The sequence below is a fragment of the Aquarana catesbeiana genome, linkage group LG05 (genome assembly GCF_042186555.1).
Source record: "Aquarana catesbeiana isolate 2022-GZ linkage group LG05, ASM4218655v1, whole genome shotgun sequence".
In the NCBI taxonomy this organism is placed as follows: domain Eukaryota; kingdom Metazoa; phylum Chordata; class Amphibia; order Anura; family Ranidae; genus Aquarana; species Aquarana catesbeiana.
In genome coordinates this window covers 47,896,956-47,922,135 of record NC_133328.1, presented here as the reverse complement: position 1 = coordinate 47,922,135, position 25,180 = coordinate 47,896,956, and the positions used below count along the sequence as shown (strand labels likewise).

The 25,180-nt window shown below is 42.0% G+C and overlaps 1 protein-coding gene across 2 annotated transcripts in view; it reads left to right on the top strand.

The window, feature by feature from the left end:
- CFAP69 (cilia and flagella associated protein 69) overlaps positions 1 to 25,180 on the top strand; it is an 83,318-nt gene that overhangs the window by 16,530 nt on the left and 41,608 nt on the right. The window contains exons 5-8 of one of the 2 annotated variants that reach the window (XM_073629701.1): positions 7,667 to 7,743; positions 9,914 to 10,012; positions 11,950 to 12,102; positions 21,488 to 21,662. In XM_073629701.1, the coding sequence (XP_073485802.1) occupies positions 7,667 to 7,743; positions 9,914 to 10,012; positions 11,950 to 12,102; positions 21,488 to 21,662 (504 nt within the window). The remainder of the gene's footprint in view (positions 1 to 7,666; positions 7,744 to 9,913; positions 10,013 to 11,949; positions 12,103 to 21,487; positions 21,663 to 25,180) is intronic. The other variant, XM_073629702.1, reaches the window with a different exon arrangement.

The following is a 25,180-nucleotide window of genomic DNA, read 5'->3' as shown; positions in this document are numbered from 1 at the left end:
ACACACTAAAGACCTGTGGTTTTCAACTCCTGTCCTCAGGACCCACTAACAGGCCAGATTTTAAGTATTACCTTGGGGAGATGCAGACTAGAATACTGCAATCACTGAGCAGAAAATGATATTACATGTAAAGTATTTCAGTTATCTTGCAAACCTGACCTGTTAGTGGGTTCTGAGGACAGGTGTTGAGAACCACTGCTATAGACAGATATGCTTAATTTATTTTTCATTTCAGAGGTTTACAACCACTTTAGGGTAGAACCAAGAGTAAAGTCATTCATGACATATATGATGCAATCTGCTCTGTAGTTGTATTACTTGTTTACCCGGCCAGTAGATCTGTTACTTTTAATTCCTCTGGACCTTCCTCTGGACCTTTGGGATGAATTAGAGTGGAGACTGCGGGCCAGGCCTTCTCATCCAACATCAGTGCCTGACCTCATAAATGTGCTTATGGAAAAATGGTCAAACATTCCCATAGACACACTCCTAAACCTTGTGGACAGCCTTCCCAGAATAGTTAAAGCTGTTATAGATGCAAAGGGTGGGCCAATGCAATATTGAACCCTACGGACTAAGACTGGGATACCATTAAAGTTCACGTGCGTGTAAAGGCAGGTGTCCCAATACTTTTGACAATATAGTGTATGACTCTTATTTAAAGCCCATATAAAACTGCATGTCCATCTAAGATGCCCTTGTCCACAGAATGTCAACGGAGAACAAACAGCTTTGTCACCCCATTACAGGAAGTCAAAAACTAATCACCTGCAGAAGTATCAAGTAATAAAATTATGTTACAGGGGGACTTAGAAAAATTGCTAATGCGGGCGACATACTGCATCAGTTGTCACTTTTTTATTTTTATTTTGCTTCTAGTTCTACTTTAAGGGGTAGCTCCACCCAAATATTTTGCATAGTGCAGTTATAATGGAGCACTGATATAGAATGATTTTGAATATAACAAAAATACAGTACTAAAGATCCAACAGTCACACGTTGGATCATTTAAATACAAAAAACAGCGCTAAAATTTAAAAGCGGTATAAATATCACAACATATGGCCAAAAACCAGGTTGAGAGTCTCTATGTAGAAGGTGATAGTGAAGACAGTTCAAAGGCTTTTATAGGTGTAGAATCACTGATGTCCAAGCGTGCACCTTTCACCAAAGAATAAACATGTTCCACCTCGTGTTGCACACTCCACCAGGGGGTCAAACTCACCAGAAGCCGCTAATAAACAAGCATTGAGCAAAGGTGTTCATCATCTACTTCAATACTGAGTCCTCATTATCAGCAAGGTCCACTGGCAAAAGGGGCTCCACATATACCATAAAAACACAAGAGCAACACCGCATAGCGTAATCCTGTTCATTTATGTTCAAATCCCCTATACATCAGTGGTCCCCTTAATTCTAACTACGTACATTGTGTCAAAGTAAAATAAGCAGATAAAATATGTCACCATATCCAGCCGTCCGGGATGGGGTGTGCGTTTCTCTGCAGACACCGCACTAGCTTCCTGGTAGATGGTAGTGGACGGTGGAGCGCCAGCGTCACTTCCGGGTTGTCGTGTAGGTCACACCCTGACCGGTTTCGTCATCACAGACTTCCACAGAGGGCGACGTGTTTTTATGGTATATGTGGAGCCCCTTTTGCCAGAGGACCTTGCTGATGATGAGGACTCAGTATTGAAGTAGATGATGAACACCTTTACTCAATGCTTGTTTATTAATGGCTTCTGGTGAGTTTGACCCCCTAGTGGAGTGTGCAACACGAGGTGGAACATGTTTATTCTTTGGTGAAAGGTGCACGCTTGGACATCAGTGATTCTACACCTATAAAAGCCTTTGAACTTTCTTCACTATCACCTTCTACATAGAGACTCTCAACCTGGTTTTTGGCCATATGTTGTGATATTTATATCGCTTTTAAATTTTAGCGCTGTTTTTGGTATTTAATGATCCAACGTGTGACTGTTGGATTTTTAGTACTGTATTTTTGCTATTTTCTCTTTTTTTTTTAAACAGCTGCTTACTACCTTTTAATATTTTGAGTACTATATTGTAATTATTTATTTTCTTCAGTTTTAGTACTGCACATAGGACTGTGTGTTTGATCTGGCGCTGAGCGGGTGTACTGCAGGCCCTTTCATATACCCTTTCTTTTTGATTTTGAACATAACTTGATCACAAATTGGGTTCTTTTAACTACATTACATAAGAATATAAATGTTTAATATTTATATATGTTCGTGCAAAAGAATTTACATTCAAATAAAGGGAAGTCAATACAAACCTTTGATGACTGCATCCCCAAAAGCGAACAGGCACAGTGAGAAAAAAAAAAAACAAATATGTTGAACCAGGCAGAAAAACCAACTGAATACAGATAACCATATATGTATAGATTTATTTGTTTAGCTTGCAGGCTAATCAGGAGAAATCTAATGAATTCCCATGTCCACACTAAGCAGTGTGGGTGGAGACATCTCCTCTGCTGGCTATTGTATTCTGACTGCCAGCACCCGCTGTCAATTCACCCGTTCAGCTGACAATTTTCTGCCCAGATCCTGACCATTTCACCTGCTTCAAGTAGATTTTGTATTCTCATAGACTTGTATGAGAGTGCCAAACCCATGAAAGCCTATCCACACAGGTCCTAAAGGCTGTCTCTGACAGCTCCAATTTTGGCTAATTCTTGCTGAATTGGTCAAAATTTGAGCTTTGGGTGGCCCCATTGGTAGCAGCTGGCTGAGCAAAAGTAAATTTTTCAATCAAGTTGTCTGTAATATGACATAGAAACTAGAGATGCACCGATACCATACTTTTTACAATGAGTACAAGTATTGATACTTTTTTTTTAGTACTTGCCGATACCTACAGCAACTGTTTTGTTTTAACTTTAGCTGTCAGCAATGCATTGAAAAGTTATTTACAAATTAAATAAATAGTTTTTTTTTTTTTTTTTTTAAATTTAGCGCTTTTTCAATGCGAAATGTGTAAATATATGTTAATATATATGTGTAAAAATATTCACTAACACAGCAAACAAAAAAAAGTTTTGATTGTTTATCGTTTATAAAATAGACGTGAACAAAAGAAAAAAAGCAGGAAAATAATAATTAAATTGAGGGCAATAGGGTGTTAATTAAGGCTGATTAGAGTCAATTAAGGGTTATTAAGGGGTTAAACAGAGGAACATTTGTTCATCCCTTTGATCTGCAGATGAAGAATCAGAAATATACAAAAAGAAACAATGTTTCTTTTTATTTTAGTGTTTCAGGGCTGAGCAATGTTGTTAACAAATATTGCCGGCTGCTTTTTTTTTTGACAGCTCCAATTACCGGACTTCTGTAACACTGGGGAGACCCACTGACAGCTCAAAGAGCTGAGCCTGAAAGTATCGGTTTCAGGTATCGATGCATTTGCACGAGTACCGATATTTGTGCAAATACTCGGTATCGGCACCGATACCGATACTAGTATCGGTGCAACCCTAATAGAAACTAATACGAAATAAAATTCCGCCAAGTTGTTTTGTATTTATATGTCACTGTATTACATTGTAAGGAAGAAAGCATAAACTGTTGAATTTGTGTAAATAACACAATATCACATCCAACCAGCAGGAGGCAGCAGTGTAGAGCTTTCATTTTTATTATTTTATATAAGCCTATGGTCAGCTCATATGCTGTGCTGGAGAATGTAGAACAAGGTGACAACCACATTCTACAATTCTAATAATGACATCACAAATAAAGGAGCACCAGACGCAAACAGGCAGAGCATTGCTTGCTACTATTCTTGTTTTTAGAATGTAGTGCTACGGAAAATCACCCTCAGGTTTATTACTGACCAGCTGACAGCTGCCAACTTTTGTGTCAGGGATAAATCAGAGCTCAGTGACCCACAGGAACACACCACCAGCTACCTGTTTACAATAAGGGCTCATTTACACTTGCTTCAAAATGTGGCATTGAACACACTTTTTTTAAGCACTCTGAATGCCAATCAAAGCACCTCCCCTAAATAAAATGATTAGCTTATAGTCCTGTTTACACGTTGTGTTTTTGTCTTGCTTTGCTTAAAAATGATGCCCCATGTCGCTTTCTTGGTGCTTCAAAGTGTCTTCAAAGCCTCCATAGAAGTCTATCACAAAGCTCCCTAAACCACCTGCAGCTTTTGAGGGGCTTTTGTTCAGTTTTAGCTTCGCTTTGTTGTTTTGGAGGTATTGCAAGTATGAGATATCATAGGAGTGTCTGGTGCAGACTTCACATCTGGTGTGCAGCGTAGAGTAGCAGGAAGGTTGAGCGAGGATTGGAGTGGAGCAACTAGAAGACGGCACAGATGGTGTGCAACATGGGAACGCTAAAGCAAAAGGTGAGCCGGGACTGAAGAGAGGACCATATTAAGGGGTGAATTTGGGACTTTAGATGAGGCACATAGATATATATGCCTCCATCCCGGGTTCAAGTAAATAAAAAAGGAAGATTAGTACTTTAAATGTTTATTAGCATATAGATGTAAATACGTTTACAATGATACATAGCATGTATAAGAGTAATGTCATATAAATAACCATGCACACATGGCATGGACAGCATTAATAATGCACAAATATATACATAAAACAGCACATGGCAATGCAGAACATAGTAATATTGTAAAAAGACATGTATATACACATATCAATTTGGCAGCACATAGCAATATTAAATGAATTGAATATAAATTATGTTGGTAGAATAAAAGATGGTATATCTGGGTAATTTCTGTTAAAGCATGTAGTTACATTCTGAAAGCCCGACGCATTTCGTGTAAAGACGCTTCCTCGGGGGCGGATGCTATAGAGTATCTAACGATATCTATAGTATCTATCTAAAAAAATAAAATATGATTAAATCTAATATTGGATGAGTACAACATGAGAGAACAAAATTGTCAGTCCTTGGTACTTACATACAGCAGAACACTGTGGTATATGGTAAGTGTGGAGCCCAAAGGTTGTCTGTCCTGGGAGCTGAGGTGGTCTATAGCCCTGTACCGGCTGGGCACACACGCAGCACCCCCAAAGGGGTGGGAGGACGTGTGGGGGAATTGAGCAGGTGCCCTCAGCGGATCGGCGTCACGCATAGTGCTCCATGCGGGAGCATGAGTTTTCCATCCTTTGCCGACTCAGCTGGGGACACTAGCATCAGTTACGGGCGGCGTCGCCATCCAGGCTGTGGCCCCTCCCCGCATTTGCCGTGCTAGTGACGCTGGTGGCAGCCTCTGTGCGTGTGGGGCATATATAAGGCACGTCCCTGAGCACAGCTCCCTTTGCTGCACACGTGTATACGCTGCAATCAGTAGCAGTACTTTGCTTATATGCGCACACTTAACCTAGCGATCCGATACTGTTTCTTAGCATGTCACTTTATTTTTTGTTTCCACCGCTTCTTGGGAATTGGTCTCCTTTATGGTGATCTGTGTATATTTCTCTCATTACTCCTACTCTCTATCTTTCATTGGTGTCTTACTATCACCACTTTCACACGCACTTGCTCTCACCCCTTTCATCTTTCCATCTGGGCACCCGGCCTCATCTCACTTTTACAATTGTCTTGATTTCTAATGGATATCTTATCTATCCATTGTAGACCCCATTGGCTGACCTCAGTCTTACTCACCACTTTGATACAATATGGAGATTGGCAAACTGTGCTTTGGGGGTGCTGTGTGAGCGCCTGGCCGGTACCTTTGGGCCTTGGCCCGACACTTGCCATATACCACTGTGTTCTGTTGTATGTAAGTATACAGGACTGACAATTTTGTTCTCTCCTGTTGTGCTCATCCAATATTAGATTTAATCATATTTAGGAAGTGTCTTTACACGAAACGCATCGGGTTTTCAGAATGTAACTACATGCTTTAACAGAAATTACCCAGATATACCATCTTTTATTCTACCAACATAATTTATACTCAATTCATTTAATATTGCTATGTGCTACCAAATTGATATGTATGTATATACATGTATTTTTACAATATTTCTGTTCTGCATTGCCATGTGCTGTAATATGTATATATTTGTGCATTATTAATGCTTTGTATGGTTATTTATATGACATTGCTCTTATACATGCTATGTACCACTGTAACGTATTTTTACATCTATATGCCAATAAACATGTTCACATATCATTTAACCTTAACCAGCCAATAACCTAATTTAAAGTCCCAATCTTCATTTTTTTGAAGAGAAAGGACCAAGCAGCAGGTAATCAGCAGAGCTGGGGGACCAGAGCAGGAGAAACTAGCAATGTCACACATGGTGTGCAGCGTGGGAGCAGTATAGCTGGAGATGCATGGAGACCCGCAAGAGAGGAGGATTAGAAAACCAGAGGATCAGCAGAGCTGGGGGTTACCACTGAGTGGGGGATCAGCAGTGCTGGGGGTTACCACTGAGTGGGGGATCAGCTGAGCTGGGGGTTACCACTGAGTGGGGGATCAGCTGAGCTGGGGGTTACCGCTGAGTGGAGGATCAGCTGAGCTGGGGGGTACCACTGAGTGGGGGATCAGCTGAGCTGGGGGGTACCACTGAGTGGGGGATCAGCTGAGCTGGAGGTTACCAATGAGTGGGGGATCAGCTGAGCTGGGGGTTACCACTGAGTGGGGGATCAGCTGAGCTGGGGGTTACCACTGAGTGGGGATCAGCTGAGCTGGGGGTTACTACTAAGTGGGGCATCAGCATAGCTTGGGGTACTACTGAGCAGGGGATCCTGGAAAAATACAGCTGTGATGATCCAAAAATGTTGAAGGTGTCCCCCAGAAAAACTAGTAAAGCCTGTGAAATGGCCATTAATGTGGGCCAGCAATCTTGATCTGAAAGAGTAATAGTTGCTATAGTACTATTCACTGCTTTACTGCACAATGCTAAAATAAGTCATTTTAATGCTGGCCATACACAGTTTGAATTCCAGATGGTTTCTGATAAACCGTTCAAAATTTGTTCAGTGAGTGACCCATTGGCCACCTTCCACCCAGCATCCCTTGAAAAATTGGAAAAGTGGTGGTTGGCTGAATAGCGTCTGCAACCAATCAAATGCAGACACTGTTTGAGTATTTTGATGGCTGGTGGAACCAGCTATCAAAATACAATAGCTGCAGTAAGGAGATTCAATCATCCATGCTGTGTAGGCCTGCAGGAGGGCTCTATCTGATTTGTTGCAGCTTCTAATTTACATTGCGAAAAGCTCACAGTGTGCAGTATAATCCAAAGTCAGAGATTTCAATCCAGGAGAAGAGCTGGTAGAACTGTGCAAGACAGAGCCATGGTTTACATTAATGTGATTTGACATGTCAAATTGCATGCCAAATCGCCGGCAATGGCAGCGTCTGAATCGGTGCGATTCCGCACTTATTTATAACAGTAGTTTCTGTACTACTTTTGGCGATTTTGGGGTGCAATTTCCATTGACATCTGTGCAGAAACCCGCACAGATGTCTCTGAAATTACCCCGGAAGTCGGGACTGGCATGCGGGAATGAAATTGTGCGAGTTTGCACGATTTCATTCCCGCAATCAGTGTGAACTAGGGCTGAAGGTGAGTTGGTTTAGGTGATGTTGATGAATCGATGGTCAGTTTACAATTTGGTCTTATTGTTTGTTGTATTTTTAGCCTTCCATTTCTAAAAGAGAGGATGTCAGATGAAGCCACCTATGCACAGGATGTTGCAGATTCATTTTCACAGTTGGGTAAGTGGTTTTAGCATGCAAATCATGGAGCTCAAGCAGCAACAATAAAATCCTAAAATAGCACATTTATATCCAATGTGTATTGTTTTTATTTTCATTGACAGTATGGTGCCTTTTTATCAGTTGTATTTTAATTCTGTTCAAGGGTTACAAGATTTATTAATTCATATAATTGTACTCCCCTATATATACAGCATATACAGAGGGCAGTAGATTCTTCTTCTTTTTTTTTAAGTAAGGGTTTTTCTTTAAAGCGATTGTAAAGGTGTGTTTTTTGTTTTTTTTTTAATAACGCACGTTATACTTACCGACTCTGTGCAATGGTTTTGCACAGAGCAGCCCTGATCATCCTCTTCTCGAGTCCCCTGCCGGCGATCCTGGCTCCTCCCCCCTGCAGAGTGCCCTCATACTCAGATCGCAAGCAACAGTGCAAGTTTGAAAATGACTTGCTAAGCTATTGCTAGACTTGCCAGGCTTTGCAAGTTTGTTGCACGATTGCAGCAAGTCTGCATTGTATGACTCCAGATCAACTTTCTTTGCAAACATTCTGCAAGTCTGCTGCAAGTTCTGGTTCAGTTATGTTTGCAATAGTCATCCCACCACAGGGGTCACTGTGGCAGAATTTTTATGCTGTAGACTTGCAGTGCTCTTGCTGTAGACTCACCACTGCAACTTTGCTCTTGCTAGGGACTTGCCATGCAAATTTGCTACAAATTGGAAAAGTGCCAACTAGAACTTGTGCTTCAAGTGCTCTGCAAGTGTATAACTTGCCAATGAAAATGTGCAGCAAGTTAACAGACTTATAATTCAACACTGCCACAAATTTGTGACAAGTTATCCTTGCTATCTGGGTAGCAACCATCAGTGCTTCTGGCTCCTCCTGCCTTCAGAGTGCCCCTATAACAATACACAAAGTATAGCATAGAGTGCCCCTATAGCAACCCAGATAGCAAGGATAACTTGCCCCAAATTCATGGCAGTATTGAATTATAAGTCTGTTAATTTGCTGCACATTTTCACTGGCAAGTTGTACACTACCAGAGCACTTGAAGCACAAGTTCTAGTTGACACTTTTACAATTTGTAGCAAATTTGCGTGGAAAGTCTCTAGCAAAAGCAAAATTGCAGTGGTGAGTCTACAGCAGTGTTTCTCAACTCCAGTCCTCAAGGCGCCCCAACAGGTCATGTTTTCAGGATTTCCCTCAGATGAAATGGCTGTGGTAATTACTAAGGCAGTGAAACTGATCAAATCACCTGTGCAAAATAATGGAGAGCCTGAAAACATGACCTGTTGGGGCGCCTTGAGGACTGGAGTTGAGAAACACTGGTCTACAGCAAGGGCTCTGCAAGTCTACAGCATGAAAATTCAGCCACAGTGCCCCCTGTGGTGGGAGGACTATTGCACAACATAACTGAACCAAAACTTGTAGCAGACTTGCAGAATGTTTGCAATGAAAGTTGATCTGGAGTCATGCAATGCAGATTTGCTGCAATTGTGCAACAAACTTGTGAAGCCTGGCAAGTCTAGCAATAGCTTAGCAAGTCATTTTCAAACTTGCAGCACAATTGCTTGCTATCTGGGAAGGTAAAAACACTTCTGTCTTTAGGATCACTCACTTCCTTCTTCTCAGTGGTGGCTGGTGTTTTTTTTTTTTGGGGGGGGGGGAGGCAAACAAACGCCCCCACCCACCCGAGCGGCATTCACTATTGTAACACACCTAGGTGGGCTCGGAGTGCACTCTCTGTGACCCAAACCCACCCTATATTGAAGCCTATTAGAGCCTCCGGCTCTAATTGAAGCTCCAAAAAAACAGCCCCTCCGCATTGGAATCCATGCGCCGGTGTCCTGAAAGGGGCCGGACGCATGGATAGGGGAGCGGCGATGGACGGGGGGGCATGTGCCCTTAATAGACAGGCTGACCCTGTTCCTTCTCCTGTCCAGGACTACGTGTCCCATGAGGCAATGCACCTCACACATTCACAAGTTCTCCGGCACCTAGATTTTTTTCTTTCTAAATATAATGCACAATGATTGTGCTTTTATGAACACCTGGGAGTGTGATGTAAAGGTCCATTTAAAAATAAATATGCACTGGTCTTATATTTGTGTCCTCGCAGGTTCATTTTAATTTGTAATAACTGTGCTAAAATTGTTTGTTTCTGTCTTGTAGCCTGCCTGATGAGGGTGCCAAGTTCTCTATTCAGGATACAGATCTGCAAGTCCATTGCCAACTTTTATAATGCAGAGATGACAAAACAGCAGACTGACGGTACAGTAGCTGTAATGTGCAACACACTTTATGGAATAACCAGATCTGGTCAAGCTTTTTAATGAGATGGTCACTAAAAGCTGAAACGTAAAGCTCATTAGACTAAATTCACACCTGAGCGTTTTGTAGCTCAAAGCTCCAAGACGCACATCAGGCAAAATCCTATTAATTTCAATGGCCCCTGTTCACATGTGAGTGTTTTGTCACCTGTAGTAAAATGCCTGTCACTCAAAAAATGCATGAGCTTCTTTTCAGGCAGACAGGAGTGTTTGTTGGCCCCATAGACTTCAATGGGGATGCCTGAAAACGTATAACATGAGTGTTTTACGAGCATTTCCTCACGTGTTTTTTGGCCAAATAGCAGCTCTTCACCCCTAATCTCCAACCCCCAGTGCTTTCTGTTGGCTAAAACAAAAACACCTGAAACTTGAATACGCGTGTAAAATGCTTATGAACATTGAACATTGAAAAACTCTCAAATAAAAATGCCTAATTCTCTGCTCAGGTGTGAATGCAGTCTAATGCCTGGTACACATGGGCCGAATATTGGCCAGTTCAACAGAAACGATCTGACATTCGGCCTGTGTGCACATCAGCCTGTTCTATAGAAGCCAGCTGAGTTGCCTACTTCTGACGAATGGGCATGCTGGAAAACCAATATCCAATCACCATCCTATCACCGCTGACATCCTATGGCTGCCCCCTTGTCAGAACACAATAGATCAGCGGAGGAGATCACTGTACTAACATCGGATAATTAGTACAGTGGCTCCTCCTGAGCTCTTCAGTTTTTTTCTCGTTCAGCCTGCTGGATTGAATGAAAAAAAAGCTGATAGTGTGTACCAGGCCTAAAGAGGAAGTAAACTGACACAGTTAGGTTTTTTTTTTCCTGACCTACAAATTAAAGCCATAATATGCTAGTATGCATCGCATGCTAGCACATTATGTGAAACTTACCTGTAAACAAAGCCCTCCACTGATGCGTTCTCAACGCTGGGGACTGCATCCATCTTCATCCGTCTTCCTTCCGGGTCCGTGGATTCCGGCTGTGTAATGCCACTCTCATGGATGCGTGGGGGAGCCACCCTTCAAGGCACAGGAATCTGAAGGAACGGCACGGGTGAGAGTGGTTTTATACTTGTCAATCAGCTACTGCACCTGCAGGGTTCTAATGAGGAATATGGCAGGGTCTGCATCCCTTCATACGTAATTTCCCACCACCAAAAACAACATTTTTGTTGCAGGGGATGCCAAAAATCTGACTTATCTTAGTGCAGACTTCTGGGAAAAACATTGAACCAATCACACAAGCAGGAAATTACATTTCTGGGGGTGCATTCTGTACACTATCTAGGACAGAATGCCTTCAGGTTGCCATTTGTCTTTGCCATTTCATAGGAAATTACAGAGCTGCATATCTGAAAAGGAAAGGTAATTTTTAATAACATTTAATTACAATATGACTTGTGTCGCAAATGTATATGATAGAAAAAAAATATTATATCTGTTATTTCTTTCCCACAAAAGTGGTGTTACCCTTTAACCATACCCACACCAAACAATATGCCTTGCTTTACAGTTAAAAAGTCAATGTGATAAAAAGTGAGAATAAGTAAGTAGTTAATTGTGTATTTTAAACTTAAAATGCATGTAAACAAACACCACAAAAGAAACATTATTGCCCCCCAGGAACTGTTTGCCATAATCTGCTAGTATGCACAGAAAATATAGTGAGCCTCAAATAATAAAACGAATGCAGCCACCGTGTCTAAGGACTTGGTAACCTGCAATATATTTTGGTTTTTGGTTTAGATATTCTTTAAGAAGAGCAGCTGTTGATGCTGACTTGTGAATTCTCTAATGGCATATTAATCTTATTGATGATTCGTACAAATAATGAACATTTATTTTCTGTGTGGCCATATGTTTCTACACAGGTTTTCAACCAACCAGTATAGCTTACAAGATACAGATGGCTGAAGTGGGGGGTATGGCGGAGACCCTTGTTTTGTCTCTGATATTGCTTGAGAATCAACTGCAGGAGAAGATAGCGCTGCTGAAAGTACTGCAGCTTTTCTCAAACTCCATTGGTATGTATGATAGCTCTGACATTATATAAGCTCAGTGACTCATGTGACGGTCCCACATTTACTGTGATTTTTACATATAGTTGCTTACATTTCTTTTTTTACACTGTGATTGCCTGTTACAGTGATGATCACTGTAACAGCAATAGTTTTAACTGTCATGGATGGCTTTCATTCATGACAGCTTGCTTACTATTGTGATTGCTGTGATTGGTTACAGCAATCACCTGGTACAAGGTTGCAGTGAATGGCCCTGTGCTATGTGATTACTGTGATCAATCACAGAGATCACAATAGTAAACAAGCTGTCATGAATGCCATTCATGACAGTTTGTTTACTTGTTATCACCTCGACCATTCACAGCGTCCAGAAACCAAGCGGTCACAGGATCACGCCGCATGTGGCGCGCAACTGGGAAGACATCCCTGGATGCCCTCTCTAAATGGAGAGTCGCCCTGCACCCGTATTTCAACAATTGTTAAAAGGAAGAGGCAGGAAATGGTTAAAAGGAAGAGGGGATGCTATGCCGTGGTAAACATGGCCCTGTCCCAACTTTTTTGAGATGTATTGCTGCCATCAGTTTCAAAATCACCTTATTTTTTTTCTCAAAATTGTATATTTTCTCAGTTTAAACATTTGATATGTTATCTATTTTCTGTTGTGAATAAAATATGGGTTTATGAGATTTGCAAATCATTACATTCTGTTTTTTTTATGGTGAATTTACACAGTGTCCCAACATTTTTGGAATTGGGGTTACATTTAAAGTGGAATTGAACTTGCAAGATTAAAGATTTGCTGTATTATGGGAAATATTTAGAAATGTTAATTGTGCTAAAGCAGTATCCTAAAAAGTCTACGTTTTTGTTTTGAAATCCTGAAACAATTACAGAGCACTTCTGGTATGTGAGCGTGCCTAGGCGCTCCTGTGTCTACAACCTCTTAGCTGTATATCTGCAGTGTGAGATCTTACATAGTTACATACAGTAGTTGGTAAGGTTGAATAAAGACACCAGTCCGTCCAGTTCAGCCTGTGTTAGTGTGTGTGACTATGGACTCCATTCATAAATCGGTATCAGCTGCTTTAAGAAATGTGGTAAAATACTGCATAGTGTTATTTGTTTTTTTTTAATGCATGCAGTATTTTTCTGAAATATGCAGTATTCTCATGAAACCATGCAGTATTTTATCTCATGTGATATCCAGTGGGATGGATACAGTGGAGAAGAATTAGAACCCCTGTCAGTTTTTATTGCTAATAAAGAGATAAAATGGTTCAAACCGTAGAAATATGCCAACTCACGAAGTCAGTGCAGTCCCTGCAATATGTGTGTTAATACAAAAGAAAAAAAAGTCACTGGAATGCCATTTAAAGGGAAGCTGATTTCACGTGACACATGTGGTGTATCAAAAACAACTAAGTTCAATTAAGAAAATACAAGACATCTTTCTAAGCCCCCGTTCACATTGACGCATGTCAAATTGTTGCCTATTTCCATAGGAACGTCCCAATCGGTGTGACGCAGACTTTGCAGTGCAGCACTGATTTCCAAAAGTAGTTCCTGCACTACTTTTGGCGACTTCGAGGCGATTTTCAATAGACATCTGTGCATGAACCCGTACAGATGTTCTTCAGGTCGCCCCCAAAGTGGGACTGAAATGCGGCTTTGAAATTGTGCGAGCACAGATGAACTTGCATGATTTCAAAGCCTTGTTCAGTGTGAACGAGGACTAAATGTCAATTATTGAATGAAAATAATATAATCACGCACATATATAAATACTGTTCTTCTACAACTTTGTCTATTTTATTGGTGGAAGAAGAGTGTATACGTATGTGATTTTTGATACTGTTTCCTTTCAATATTTTGACATTTATAAAGATATTTTGTATTTACTTAAAGCGGAGTTCCGCTTAAAAAAAATAAATAAATAAAAGTCAGCAGCTGCAAATACTGCAGCTGCTGACTTTTAATAATCAGACACTCACCTGTCCCAGGGTCCAGCGATGGGGGGGAACGAAGCCCTGCTCGTCTCCCCCTCCTCTCTGCAGCGCCGGCATTGTTACTGTGGGCGCCCGGCTGTGGCTTCACAGCTGGGCACGCACTGCGCATGCTGTGTCATGATTGCTGAGAGGGAGACAGGAGAGGTGATCTCCCTTCCGGTGCCCCAGCAAGAAGTGGGAGCTGGGACCCTCTAAAAAGAGGGTATCCGCTCCCCCCCCCCCCCCAAAAAAAATTGCATGCCAAATGTGGCATGTCAGGGGGTCACCTTCCCTTAAAGCGGAAGTTCCATTTTTGGGTGGAACTCCGCTTTAAAATATAAATAAAGAAAAAAACTTTTTTTTTTAGTTTAGGATAGGGTGGAGAGGTATTAGAACACCTATTAGGTTTTTATTGCTGTCTGTGCCCTCATTAAAGCAGAGTTCCGGTTGTCTTTTTTTTTTTTTCTTAAATAACCCCCGTGACAGTCGCTGCTTTTCCAAAAAAAATTGTCATGTGCTGTATATTATAAAGTTTCTGGTCTTGGTTTGAACTCCTGATCCAGCAAGCAGCCATCGTGATTGTGGGCCTCTGAAGCACGCTAGGAGCTCTCTTCAGGAATTGGGTGCAGCTGGCTACTCAGCATGCACCTCCCAATCTTGCGCATGCGCAATGCGTACAAAGCGTGACTTTGGAAATAACGCAATGCTATCAGCAGGGATGCCCATTAACTCCTAGGATTGATGATACTGCTATCTCAGGAGCCAATGGGAAAAGGGAAATTACGTAACTCGCCGCGGCGAGGAAGGACGGAAGTGCAGCCTTTTCCTTGAACAAAAGGTAGAAGATGAAAATAAATAAATAATTATCCGAAACTTAATGGGGCTGTGATCAGCAATAATTACAGCCACTGATGTAAATTAGAGTGGAACTCCGCTTTAAGGAGATACACCCTCTCTATTTGTTCTGTTTACCATTATCTTTGAAAGTGAAATGAAAAGAAAATTCCAAATTTTGGGTTGTCCCCAGAAAAGTAATAGGGGAAATCTTCCAATGGGGACACTGGTTCTGGTGACCTGGGAGACTCCAAGGGATTCATTTTAATTTGCAGGGATTTCCTCTCACTTCCTGTTTTGGCAATGGGTCAGAAAGTAAAGGTGAATCTCCCCAATAGGACACAGATAGCAAAAAAAATTATAAAACAAATGACAGGGGTTATAACCCTCCATTACTTTATCCAAAATGAAAAAAGAAAGTTTTGCCTTTAGCTACACTTTCAGGCAGCCTTTCTCAACACAGAGGAACCCTTGAAATAAGTGTAGAAGCAAACACTGCTTAAGGTCAATCTCCTGATTCCACCTCCACAAACACACTTCCGGGCGCTGGCCCTGTCTGTCACAGGCTCCAAGTAGCAAAGAAAATCTGGTTGGCCGCACGTCCAGTAAAAATCACCTTTATTTTGACATGTTAAAAGCTATTCCTAACACAAATAGGGGAACAGCATCACCCACTAACACGTTTCATGCTCACTTAGGGTTTAATAATAGCTCACACACAGAGGGGTGTGTGTATGTATATATATATATATGTGTGTGTGTATATACACACTGAATATATAAATATATATACAGTTGTGCTCATAAGTTTACATACCCTGGCAGAATTTATGATTTCTTGGCCATTTTTCAGAGAATATAAATGATGACACAAAAAGATTTCTTTCACTCATGGTTAGTTTTTGGCTGATGCCATTTTTTATCAGTCAACTGTGTTTACTCTTTTTAAATCATAATGGCAACAGAAACTACCTAAATGACCCTCATCAAAAGTTTACATACCCTGGTGATTTTGGCCTGATAACATGCACACAAGTTGACACAAAGGGGTTTGAATGGCTATTAAAGGTCACCATCCTCACCTGTGATCTGTTTTCTTGTAATTAGCGTGTGTGTATAAAAGGTCAATGAGTTTCTGGACTCCTGACAGACCCTTGCATCTTTCATCCAGTGCTGCACTGACGTTTCTGGATTCTGAGTCATGGGGAAAGCAAAAGAATTGTCAAAGGATTTGTGGGAAAAGGTAGTTGAACTGTATAAAACAGGAAAGGGATATAAAAAGATATCCAAGGAATTGAGAATGCCAATCAGCAGTGTTCAAACTCTAATCAAGAAGTGGAAAATGAGGGTTTCTGTTGAAACCAAACCACGGTCAGGTAGACCAACTAAAATTTCAGCCATAACCGCCAGAAAAATTTTTGGGATGCAAAGAAAACCCACAAATAACTTCAGGTGAAATATAGGACTGTGAAAACATGTGGTGTGGCTGTTTCAAGATGCACAATAAGGAGGCACTTGAAGAAAGATGGGCTGCATGGTCGAGTCGCCAGAAGGAAGCCATTACTACGCAAATGCCACAAAGTATCCCATTTACAATACGCCAAACAGCACAGAGACAAGCCTCAAACCTTCTGCCACAAAGTCATTTGGAGTGATGAGACCAAAATTGAGCTTTTTGGCCACAACCATAAATGCTACACTTGGAGAGGAGTCAACAAGGCCTATGATGAAAGGTACGGAGGTGGATCGATGTGGTTTTGGGGATGTGTGAGCTACAAAGGCACAGGAAATTTGGTCAAAATTGTTGGCAAGATGAATGCAGTATGAGATCAAAAAATACCGGAGGAACATTTGCATTCATCAGCCAGGAAGCTGCACATGGGACGTACTTGGACATTCCAACATGACAATGATCCAAAACACGAGGCCAAGTCGACCTGTCATTGGCTACAGCAGAATAAATGACCTCAATATCATTGAGCCACTCTGGGGAGATCTCAAACGTGCAGTTCCTGCAAGACAGCCCAAGAATTTACAGGAACTGGAGGCTTTTTGCCAAATGGAATGAGCACCTTTGCCATCTGAGAAGATAAAGAGCCTCATCCAAAAATACCAGAAAAGACTTCATGTTGTCATTGATGTTAAAGGGGGCAATACACAGTATTAAAAACGGGGGTATTAGAATTTTGGATCAGGGTAATTTGGGTAGTTTCTGTTGCCATTATGATTTAACCACTTAAGGACCAAGCCTCTTTCTGAGATTTGTTGTTTACAAGTTAAAAAAAGTGTTTTTTTGCTAGAAAATTACTAAGAACCCCCCAAAAATTATATTTTTTTTTTCTAACACCCTAGAGAATAAAATGGAGGTCTTGCAATACTTTCTGTCACACCGTATTTGCGCAGCGGTCTTACAAGCGCACTTTCTTTGGAAAAAATACATTTTTTTTAACTAAAAAATAAGACATCAGTAAAGTTAGCCCAATTTTTTTATATTGTGAAAGATAATGTTATGCCGAGTAAATTGATACCCAACATGTCACGCTTCAAAATTGCACCTGCTCGTGGAATGGTGACAAACTTTTACCCTTAAAAATCTCCATAGGCGACGTTTAAAAAATACTAACGGTTGCATGTTTTGAGTTACAGAGGAGGTATAGGGCTAGAATTATTGCTCTCACTCTACCGATCGCGGGGATACCTCACATGTGTGGTTTGAACACCGTATGTGGGCAATACTCGCGTATGCGTTCGCTTCTGTACGCGAGCTTGGCGGGACGGGGCGCGTTTTAATTTTTTTTTTTTATTATTATTATTTATTTTACCTTTTATATTTTATTTTTACACTGTTTAATTGTGTCACTTTTATTCCTATATCAAGGAATGCAAAAAAATGTAAAAAAAATTAAATGTCATAAAAACATTAAAAATAAATGTTGCATTAAGAGTTATGGGTGGAAGTGACGTATTGACATCGCTTCCACCCTGCAATGGTATGGAGACGGGTGGGGGCCATCTTCCCCTCGCTCATCTCCATACCAAGCCAGGAAGAGGACCCGATCGCCTCCGCTGCTACCGATGGCTCCGGATAAAAGTGATCTTGCGGTGATTTTATATATATATATATATAATGTTGAGTAGAGTATAGAAGATTATAACTTATTATGTTTTTTTGTTTTATTAATTTTGCACTTGCATACAACCAAACTTTACATGCATATTATACAAAACATATGAAAACATCTTTGGTAAAAATACTTTTCAAACGAATAAACATGAAGACAAGGAGAGGTCAAGACATGGGAGGGGTCTGGCAACTAGTGAGGATGTCAATACTGTTTTTCTGACACCACTATATTATGCCATTGTGATGCGGTCCAAACTATGTGCATGGGCGTGGGAACAAACTATAGATAGTCTCCTTTGTTGGCATAGTGGAATGGCTTCCCTAATTTCACTCAAGGTTCAGGTGCCAGCTGTTCATCAAAAGAAACTGAGATTATTATAATGGGCCTCCTGAAAGGAGGTATTACGGGGAAAAAACGATAGTTCTCATGATACTCAATAGGGTTGAGGAGGAAAAGCTAAAAACATTGGGGGAGGGGTTAAGTAGGAGGTTAGGACAGATAGTAAGGTAAAATGACCCCAATAAGAAATTTTATCCCGTAGCCAATTTGTCCAAAAATAAAGTTTTGACAGATGTTCCACATGCTGCTTACATTGGTGCAGTGGTATATATGCAGGAAAAACAATGAGGAGGCATTACATATTGGATTCATTGGACTAGTGGCCTGGCCTAATACCATTTTACATTATTTAATAACTTGGAGGTATTAATGTAGTTCTTTCATTTCTTCAACCTGCTAAATTTCAGTTTGTTCTTGTTTTTTCTTCCATACATACGAATGTAGTGTCTGCTACTAGAGATCTGCACCATGGAAAAATTTGTTTCATTTCAGATTCATTCATTAAGTTGATCATTTAGTTTCACCATTTTTGTTATGTTGGAATGATTCGTTTTTGGAATTCATTTAGTATATTTGGATTTGTTTCATATATTCGTTGTTCCAAATCGATTCGTATTTCAGAGCAATGGCTATTTTTGTTTTAACCTGTTAATTCATTATTTCAGGAGATTACTTTTACACTCTGGGTTGGATGGAGGTGGATCCATCAGAATTTCTTAATCCTAACATAATGAATGGAACAAAATTAATTTTTGAATAATTCCTTATGTTAAGATTCGGAGATTCTGATGGATCCACCTCCATCCAACCCAAACAGAGTGTAAAAGTAAACGCAATCACAATAAGTAGGAATCATCATCTTATTTTACTTTTATATCTTACTGTATTTATTGCAATATTTTCCTTTTCATATGTATATTTTATAATAATGAAAAATGTTAAAGATTAAAAACGAAATAGATCCGAATCATTTTGGATCAATGCTTCAAACATTGACCACTTGCCACCCAGGCCAATTCTGACATTTCTCTCCTGCATGTAGAAAATCATCATTTTTTTGCTAGAAAATTACACAGACCCCCAAAACGTTATTTATGTTTTTTTTTTTAGCAGAGACCCTAGAGAATAGGATGGCTGTCGTTGCAACTTTTTATCTTGCACGGTATTTGCGCAACAATTTTAAAACTTGTTTTTTGGGGAAAAAAACTATAAAACAGTTAAAAACAGTAAAGTTAGCCAAATTTTGTTTATATAATGTGAAAGATGATGTTACGCCGAGTAAATAGATACCTAACATGTCATGCTTCAAAATTGCGCACGCTTGTGGAATGGCGCCAACCTTTGGTACTTTTAAATACCCATAGGTAATATTTTAACATTTTTTACAGGTTACATGTTTTGAGTTACAGAGTAGGTCTAGTGCTAGAATTATTGCTCTCGCTCTAATGTTCGCTGCGATACCTCACATGTGTGGTTTGAATGCCGTTCACATATGTGGGCGTGAATTATGTATGCATTCGCAGGGGTGCTTTGAAAATTTTTTATTGTTAATTTTACTTTTATTTTTCTATTTTGACACTTTCTTTTTACGTTTTGTTTTTTTTTTTTTTATCACTTTTATTCCTATTACAAGGAATGTAAACAACCCTTGTAATAGGAATAAGCATGGCGGGTCCTCTTTACAGGGATACATGGGGTCAATAAGTCCCCACATCTCACCTCTAGGCTGGGAAGCCTAAAATCAATTAAAAAAAAAAAAAAAAAAAAAAGATCTCAGCTTCCCAGCCAAGGCGGCGCCATATGTTCGAATGCAGAGGCCGTACGTGATGTCATAACATCACGCCCGTCCTTCAAAAGATCATAGAGACTCCGGGGACCATCTGGTCTGCCGGAAATCTTAATGGTCGGCATCTGGGGCCGGCTGATCCCTTCTCCGGTTCGCCGATGGCAGGGGTGAGCCCGGAGAAGCACCGGAGGGCGGCAGGAGGAGGGGACATCCCCTCTCGCCACCTATGAGAACGATCAAGCAGCTGAACCACTGCTATGATCATTCGTATGGTGAAGGGAATCGCTGGCTCTAAAAGACGATATCTGAATGATGCCAGTAGCTGCAGGCATCATTCAAATATCACTGCTCAAAGTCCACAATTTCATATGACATTGGGTGGGTGGCAAGGTTAAAGAAGTTGTAAACCCTCAAGGTTTTTTACCTTAATGCATTCTATGCATTAAGGTGAAAAATCTCCTGTACTGCAGCAGCCCCCCCTTTTACTTACCTAAGCCCGATCTTTCCAGCGACAGGGATGAGCACACCAGCTCCAGCTGGTGTCTCGGGTCCTCATTGGATAGATTGATAGCAGCCATTGGCTCCCGCTACTGTCAATCAAAACCAATGACACGGGGTCGGGGCGGGGCAGAGTCCTGCTGTCTGTGTCAATGGATGCAGCAGCAGGACATGGGAGCGCGACTGCACGAGTGCCCCCAGGGAAAGCACTTCTCCGTAGGGGCATTTAATGCTGGGAGGAGCCAAGAGCACCGCTGGGGGGCCCCAGAAGAGGAGAATTGGGGCCACTCTGTTCAAAACCCTTGCACAGAGGAGGTAAGTATAACATGTTTGTTGTTTAAAAAAAAAAAAAAAACAGACTTTACAACCCCTTTAACAAAAGGCCCAATTTATCACATCATGCCAGCCGAATGAAACAAATGAAAATGAATGAATTTGTTTCATTATCATTTATTTTGGATTTGTTAAAATTTGTTACTATTGTCATTCAGAGATTTGTATACATGCAAATAATGAAAATATTGTATGAAGTGGCTACAATTTTGTACGCAATCATGTTGCGTGATCGTGTAACCTTTCAGTTCACTATTAGAACATAATAGCTATTTTGAATGCTGGTAAAGTGATTAGGAGAACAAAGACCTCATGGAAGCACAAGCAATTTTATTTGCTTGTGTTTGATGTGTACATCAATAAAAAAAAAATCATACTACTGAGACAAGGCAGGCTACTAGTTCAGGTATCTTACATTTTAAAGTGGACCTGTCACACTGGAAACCTATATGAACCATTTACAATACTTTTCTCTTCCTTCTATGTAGAGAACTGTAAGCTTATGGCCAAAGCACAAGCTGCCTGCCGAATCTGTTCCCGACTCAATGACACCGACCCCTCTGGACAGGTTCTCTTTCGCTCCTCTGAGATTCTCTGGAATCTACTGGAAAATGGACCTAAAGAAGAAATCATTAATCAGCTCAGTAACATAGAATGTATCTAGTAAGGACATTTATCATTTTATCATTACAACTCTGTCAGTCCCTTCGTTATGTTGAAAGTTTACAATCCTATAGATGGGTCGATAATCTGACTAATTAGGTTGTTATGCCAAATTTGCAGATAATTGATTCAGAATTATTAATGCTACCATCTACTCAGATATTACATGAACAGGCTGGAGCACCCTGCTATATGATCACTGTAAAATGCTAACCATAAACAGGCAGGTGTCTCCCTGAGTACCATGGGTGAACAGACCAGACAAAGTTTCTCCTGCCACCTTCATTATGGACTAAAGTGATGCACACAGTTAACACCTTCTTTATCTCTTCTTATTGAGTGGTGGGAAGCATTAGCTATTTCACACAGAGATTTTCTACTTAGATCAAGAATGCAGCTAGTGAAATTGGAACTCCCTACCTGCATGCTTCTTTCAGGTCAGTGATGGCAGGCTGGTGGCTTGTAACTTTCAAAAAAGTCAGCAAAGAGTGTTTTCAGCCCTGCCCATTTCTTTTGCTCCTCCATGCTTACTAACCAGCTAAACACAATGGATGCAAAAGTTTATAAGTAGATTAATGGAGGCTTCATCTCCCTCTTATTCTCAGACACAGACTGGAGGGGCGTGGCAAAGCCTGTGACTGGCAGAAATCCACCCACACCATGTTATTGTCAAAAAATAATAAAGATTTGTTTTCAAATATATATTCGTATGACAATTTAAAACCATTTATTTATATTATTATTTATTTTTCCTCTGAATTCCAAAGGCAGTTTTTTTGTATTTTGAACATGTGACCAGCAGCAGAGGACTAGAAGTTCCTCCTGCTTATGCTTCCCTGCAGACAGGCTGGGAAAGATATGGGTCATGTGACAGCTGTATATCAATTAGGTAAAAGGCAATTAGATGTTTGTTTGTTTTTATTAAAATAATTACAGTGCCATCATCCACATACAGAAATAGAAGGGACAATGTAAATTCAACAGTGTAAGTTTAGTATCACTTTAAATATGTAGTTATAAACAATCCATATTTGTAATTGTGAAAAAATTGCTATTATACCTTAATCAGACCTTAAAGTGGTTGTAAACCCTATGCATTCTATGCATTAAGGTGAAAAACCTTCTGTCACTCAGCAGCCCCCCTGAGCACCCCTTATACCTACCTGAGCCCTGCGTTTCCCACAACGGGAACAAGCACACCAGCTCTGGCCGGTGTCTTGTGTTCTGATTGGATAGATTGATTGCAGCGCAGCCATTGGCTCCCACTGCTATCAATCAAATACAATGACGTGGGTGCCGAGGGCAGAGCCGAGTCCTGCTGTCTGTGTAAACAGACGCAGCAGCAGGACATGGGAGCGCGGGCCCCACGGTTGTCCCAAAAGAGAGCGCTTCTCTGCAGGGGCGCTCGAGAAGAGGAGGAGCCTGGAGCGCCGCGGAGGGACCCCAGAAGAGGAGGATTGGGGCCACTCTGTGCATAACCAACTGCACAGCGGAGGTAAGTATGACATGTTTGTTTTTTTGTTTTTTTTTTTTTTAGCTCTAAACCTTTACAACCCCTTTAAAAGTGCAGGTCACGTGATTGCTATTCCTTGCCTGGCAGATCACAGCCCTGCGGCTAGGTGTTTCCAAATTGGGAGGCATGTACGTCATTTCTGAAAGTGGCGTATGCCTCCGAGCATAAGCGTTTCCAAGGAGGTGAAACGCAAACACATATACGGCGGCATTAGGTCAGTGGCGTTGCTAGACGGGAGCGGGGGGTGCGGTCCGCACCGGGTGCCACCCACTAGAGGGGTGACACCATCCCGAGGGTAATGAAAGCCCTGGCTCCCTTTGGCAGGTTTTTTTTTCCTTCAGCCGGGACACACCTCCAGCGCCGCGGCCGTGCCTGCCATGTGTTCTCCTCCTCCTCTGTCTCTGACTCCTGCTCAAGCCTGTCTCGATGTGCAGCTGTTCTCCACCCGGGCGGCGCGGCTGCACTCTGTCTCTCTCCTCTTCTCCTCTCCGCCCGGGTGTTCTGTGCACCTGAGCCGCCCGATCTGGTGCGGTAACGGGCGGGGGGTGTCGGCTTGAGATGGGGGGGATGTCCTCCGCTGCCTGAGGTGAGATGTTGTGGGGTGGGGGGGGCGGGGCTTGCTGATGAGGTTGGTTTATGCTGCTGGTTACAGCTATACCATATGGAAGGGGGTGGTTTGTTCTGGGGGGGCTGTACTAATGGAGGGGGGTGGTTTGTTCTGGGGGGGGGTCTGTACTAATGGTGGGGGGGTGGTTTGTTCTGGGGGGGGTCTGTACTAATGGTGGGGGGTTTGTTCTGGGGGGGTCTGTTCTAATGGAGGGGGGGTGGTCTGTACTAATGGAGGGGGGTGGTTTGTTCTGGGGGGGTCTGTACTAATGGAGGGGGGTGGTCTGTACTAATGGAGGGGGGTGGTTTGTTCTGGCGGGTCTGTACTAATGGAGGGGGGTGGTTTCTTTTGGGGGGTTCTGTACTAATCTAGGGGGGTGGTCTGTACTAATGGAGGGAGGTGGTTTGTTCTGGGGGGGGGTCTGTACTAATGGAGGGGGGGTGGTCTGTACTAATGGAGGGGGTGGTTTGTTTTGAGGGGTTCTGTATTAATGGAGGGGGCTGGTTTGTACTAATGGAGGAGGGGGGTGGTTTGTTCTGGGGGGGAGTCGGCACTAATGGTGGGGGTGGTTTGTTCTGGGGGGGTCTGTACTAATGGAGGGGGGGTGGTCTGTACTAATGGAGGGGGGTGGTTTGTTCTGGGGGGGTCTGTACTAATGGAGGGGGGTGGTTTGTTCTAGCGGATCTGTACTAATGGAGGGGGGGTGGTTTGTTTTGGGGGGTTCTGTACTAATGGAGGGGGGTGGTCTGTACTAATGGAGGGGGGTGGTTTGTTTTGAGGGGTTCTGTACTAATGGAGGGGGGTGGTTTGTTTTGAGGGGTTCTGTACTAATGGAGGGGGGTGGTTTGTACTAATGGAGGAGGGAGGTGGTTTGTTCTGGGGTGGAGTCGGTACTAATGGTGGGGGTGGTTTGTTCTGGGGGGTCTGTACTAATGGATGGGGGTGGTTTGTTATGGAGGGGGGTTGTTTGTTCTGGGGGGGTCTGTACTAATGGAGGGGGAGGTCTATACTGTGGGAGGGGGGTCTGTACCGAGGGGGGTGGTCTATACTAATGGAGGGGGTTTATACTTCGTAGAGGGTCTGCACTGACGGGGGGGTCTTTACTTAGTGGAGGGGGGTCTGTACTGGGGGGCGACTTTAGTTGGAGTGGGGGGGTGACACCATGTTTTATCGCACCGGGTGACACCGACCCTAGTGACGCCACTGCATTAGGTCACTTCCCCCAGCAGATTTGCATCAACCATTCACAGCAAGGCTGGCTCTGGAACCCACTGTCAGTATCTCGAAATGGCATGACAGAAGATGCGGATTGGCTAGCAAGGTCAGTTTTCAACCTGGAAGTGGGGAATTGGCAGGATCAGCCAGGTAAGCCAGAAGAATAAATGAATCAAATAACAT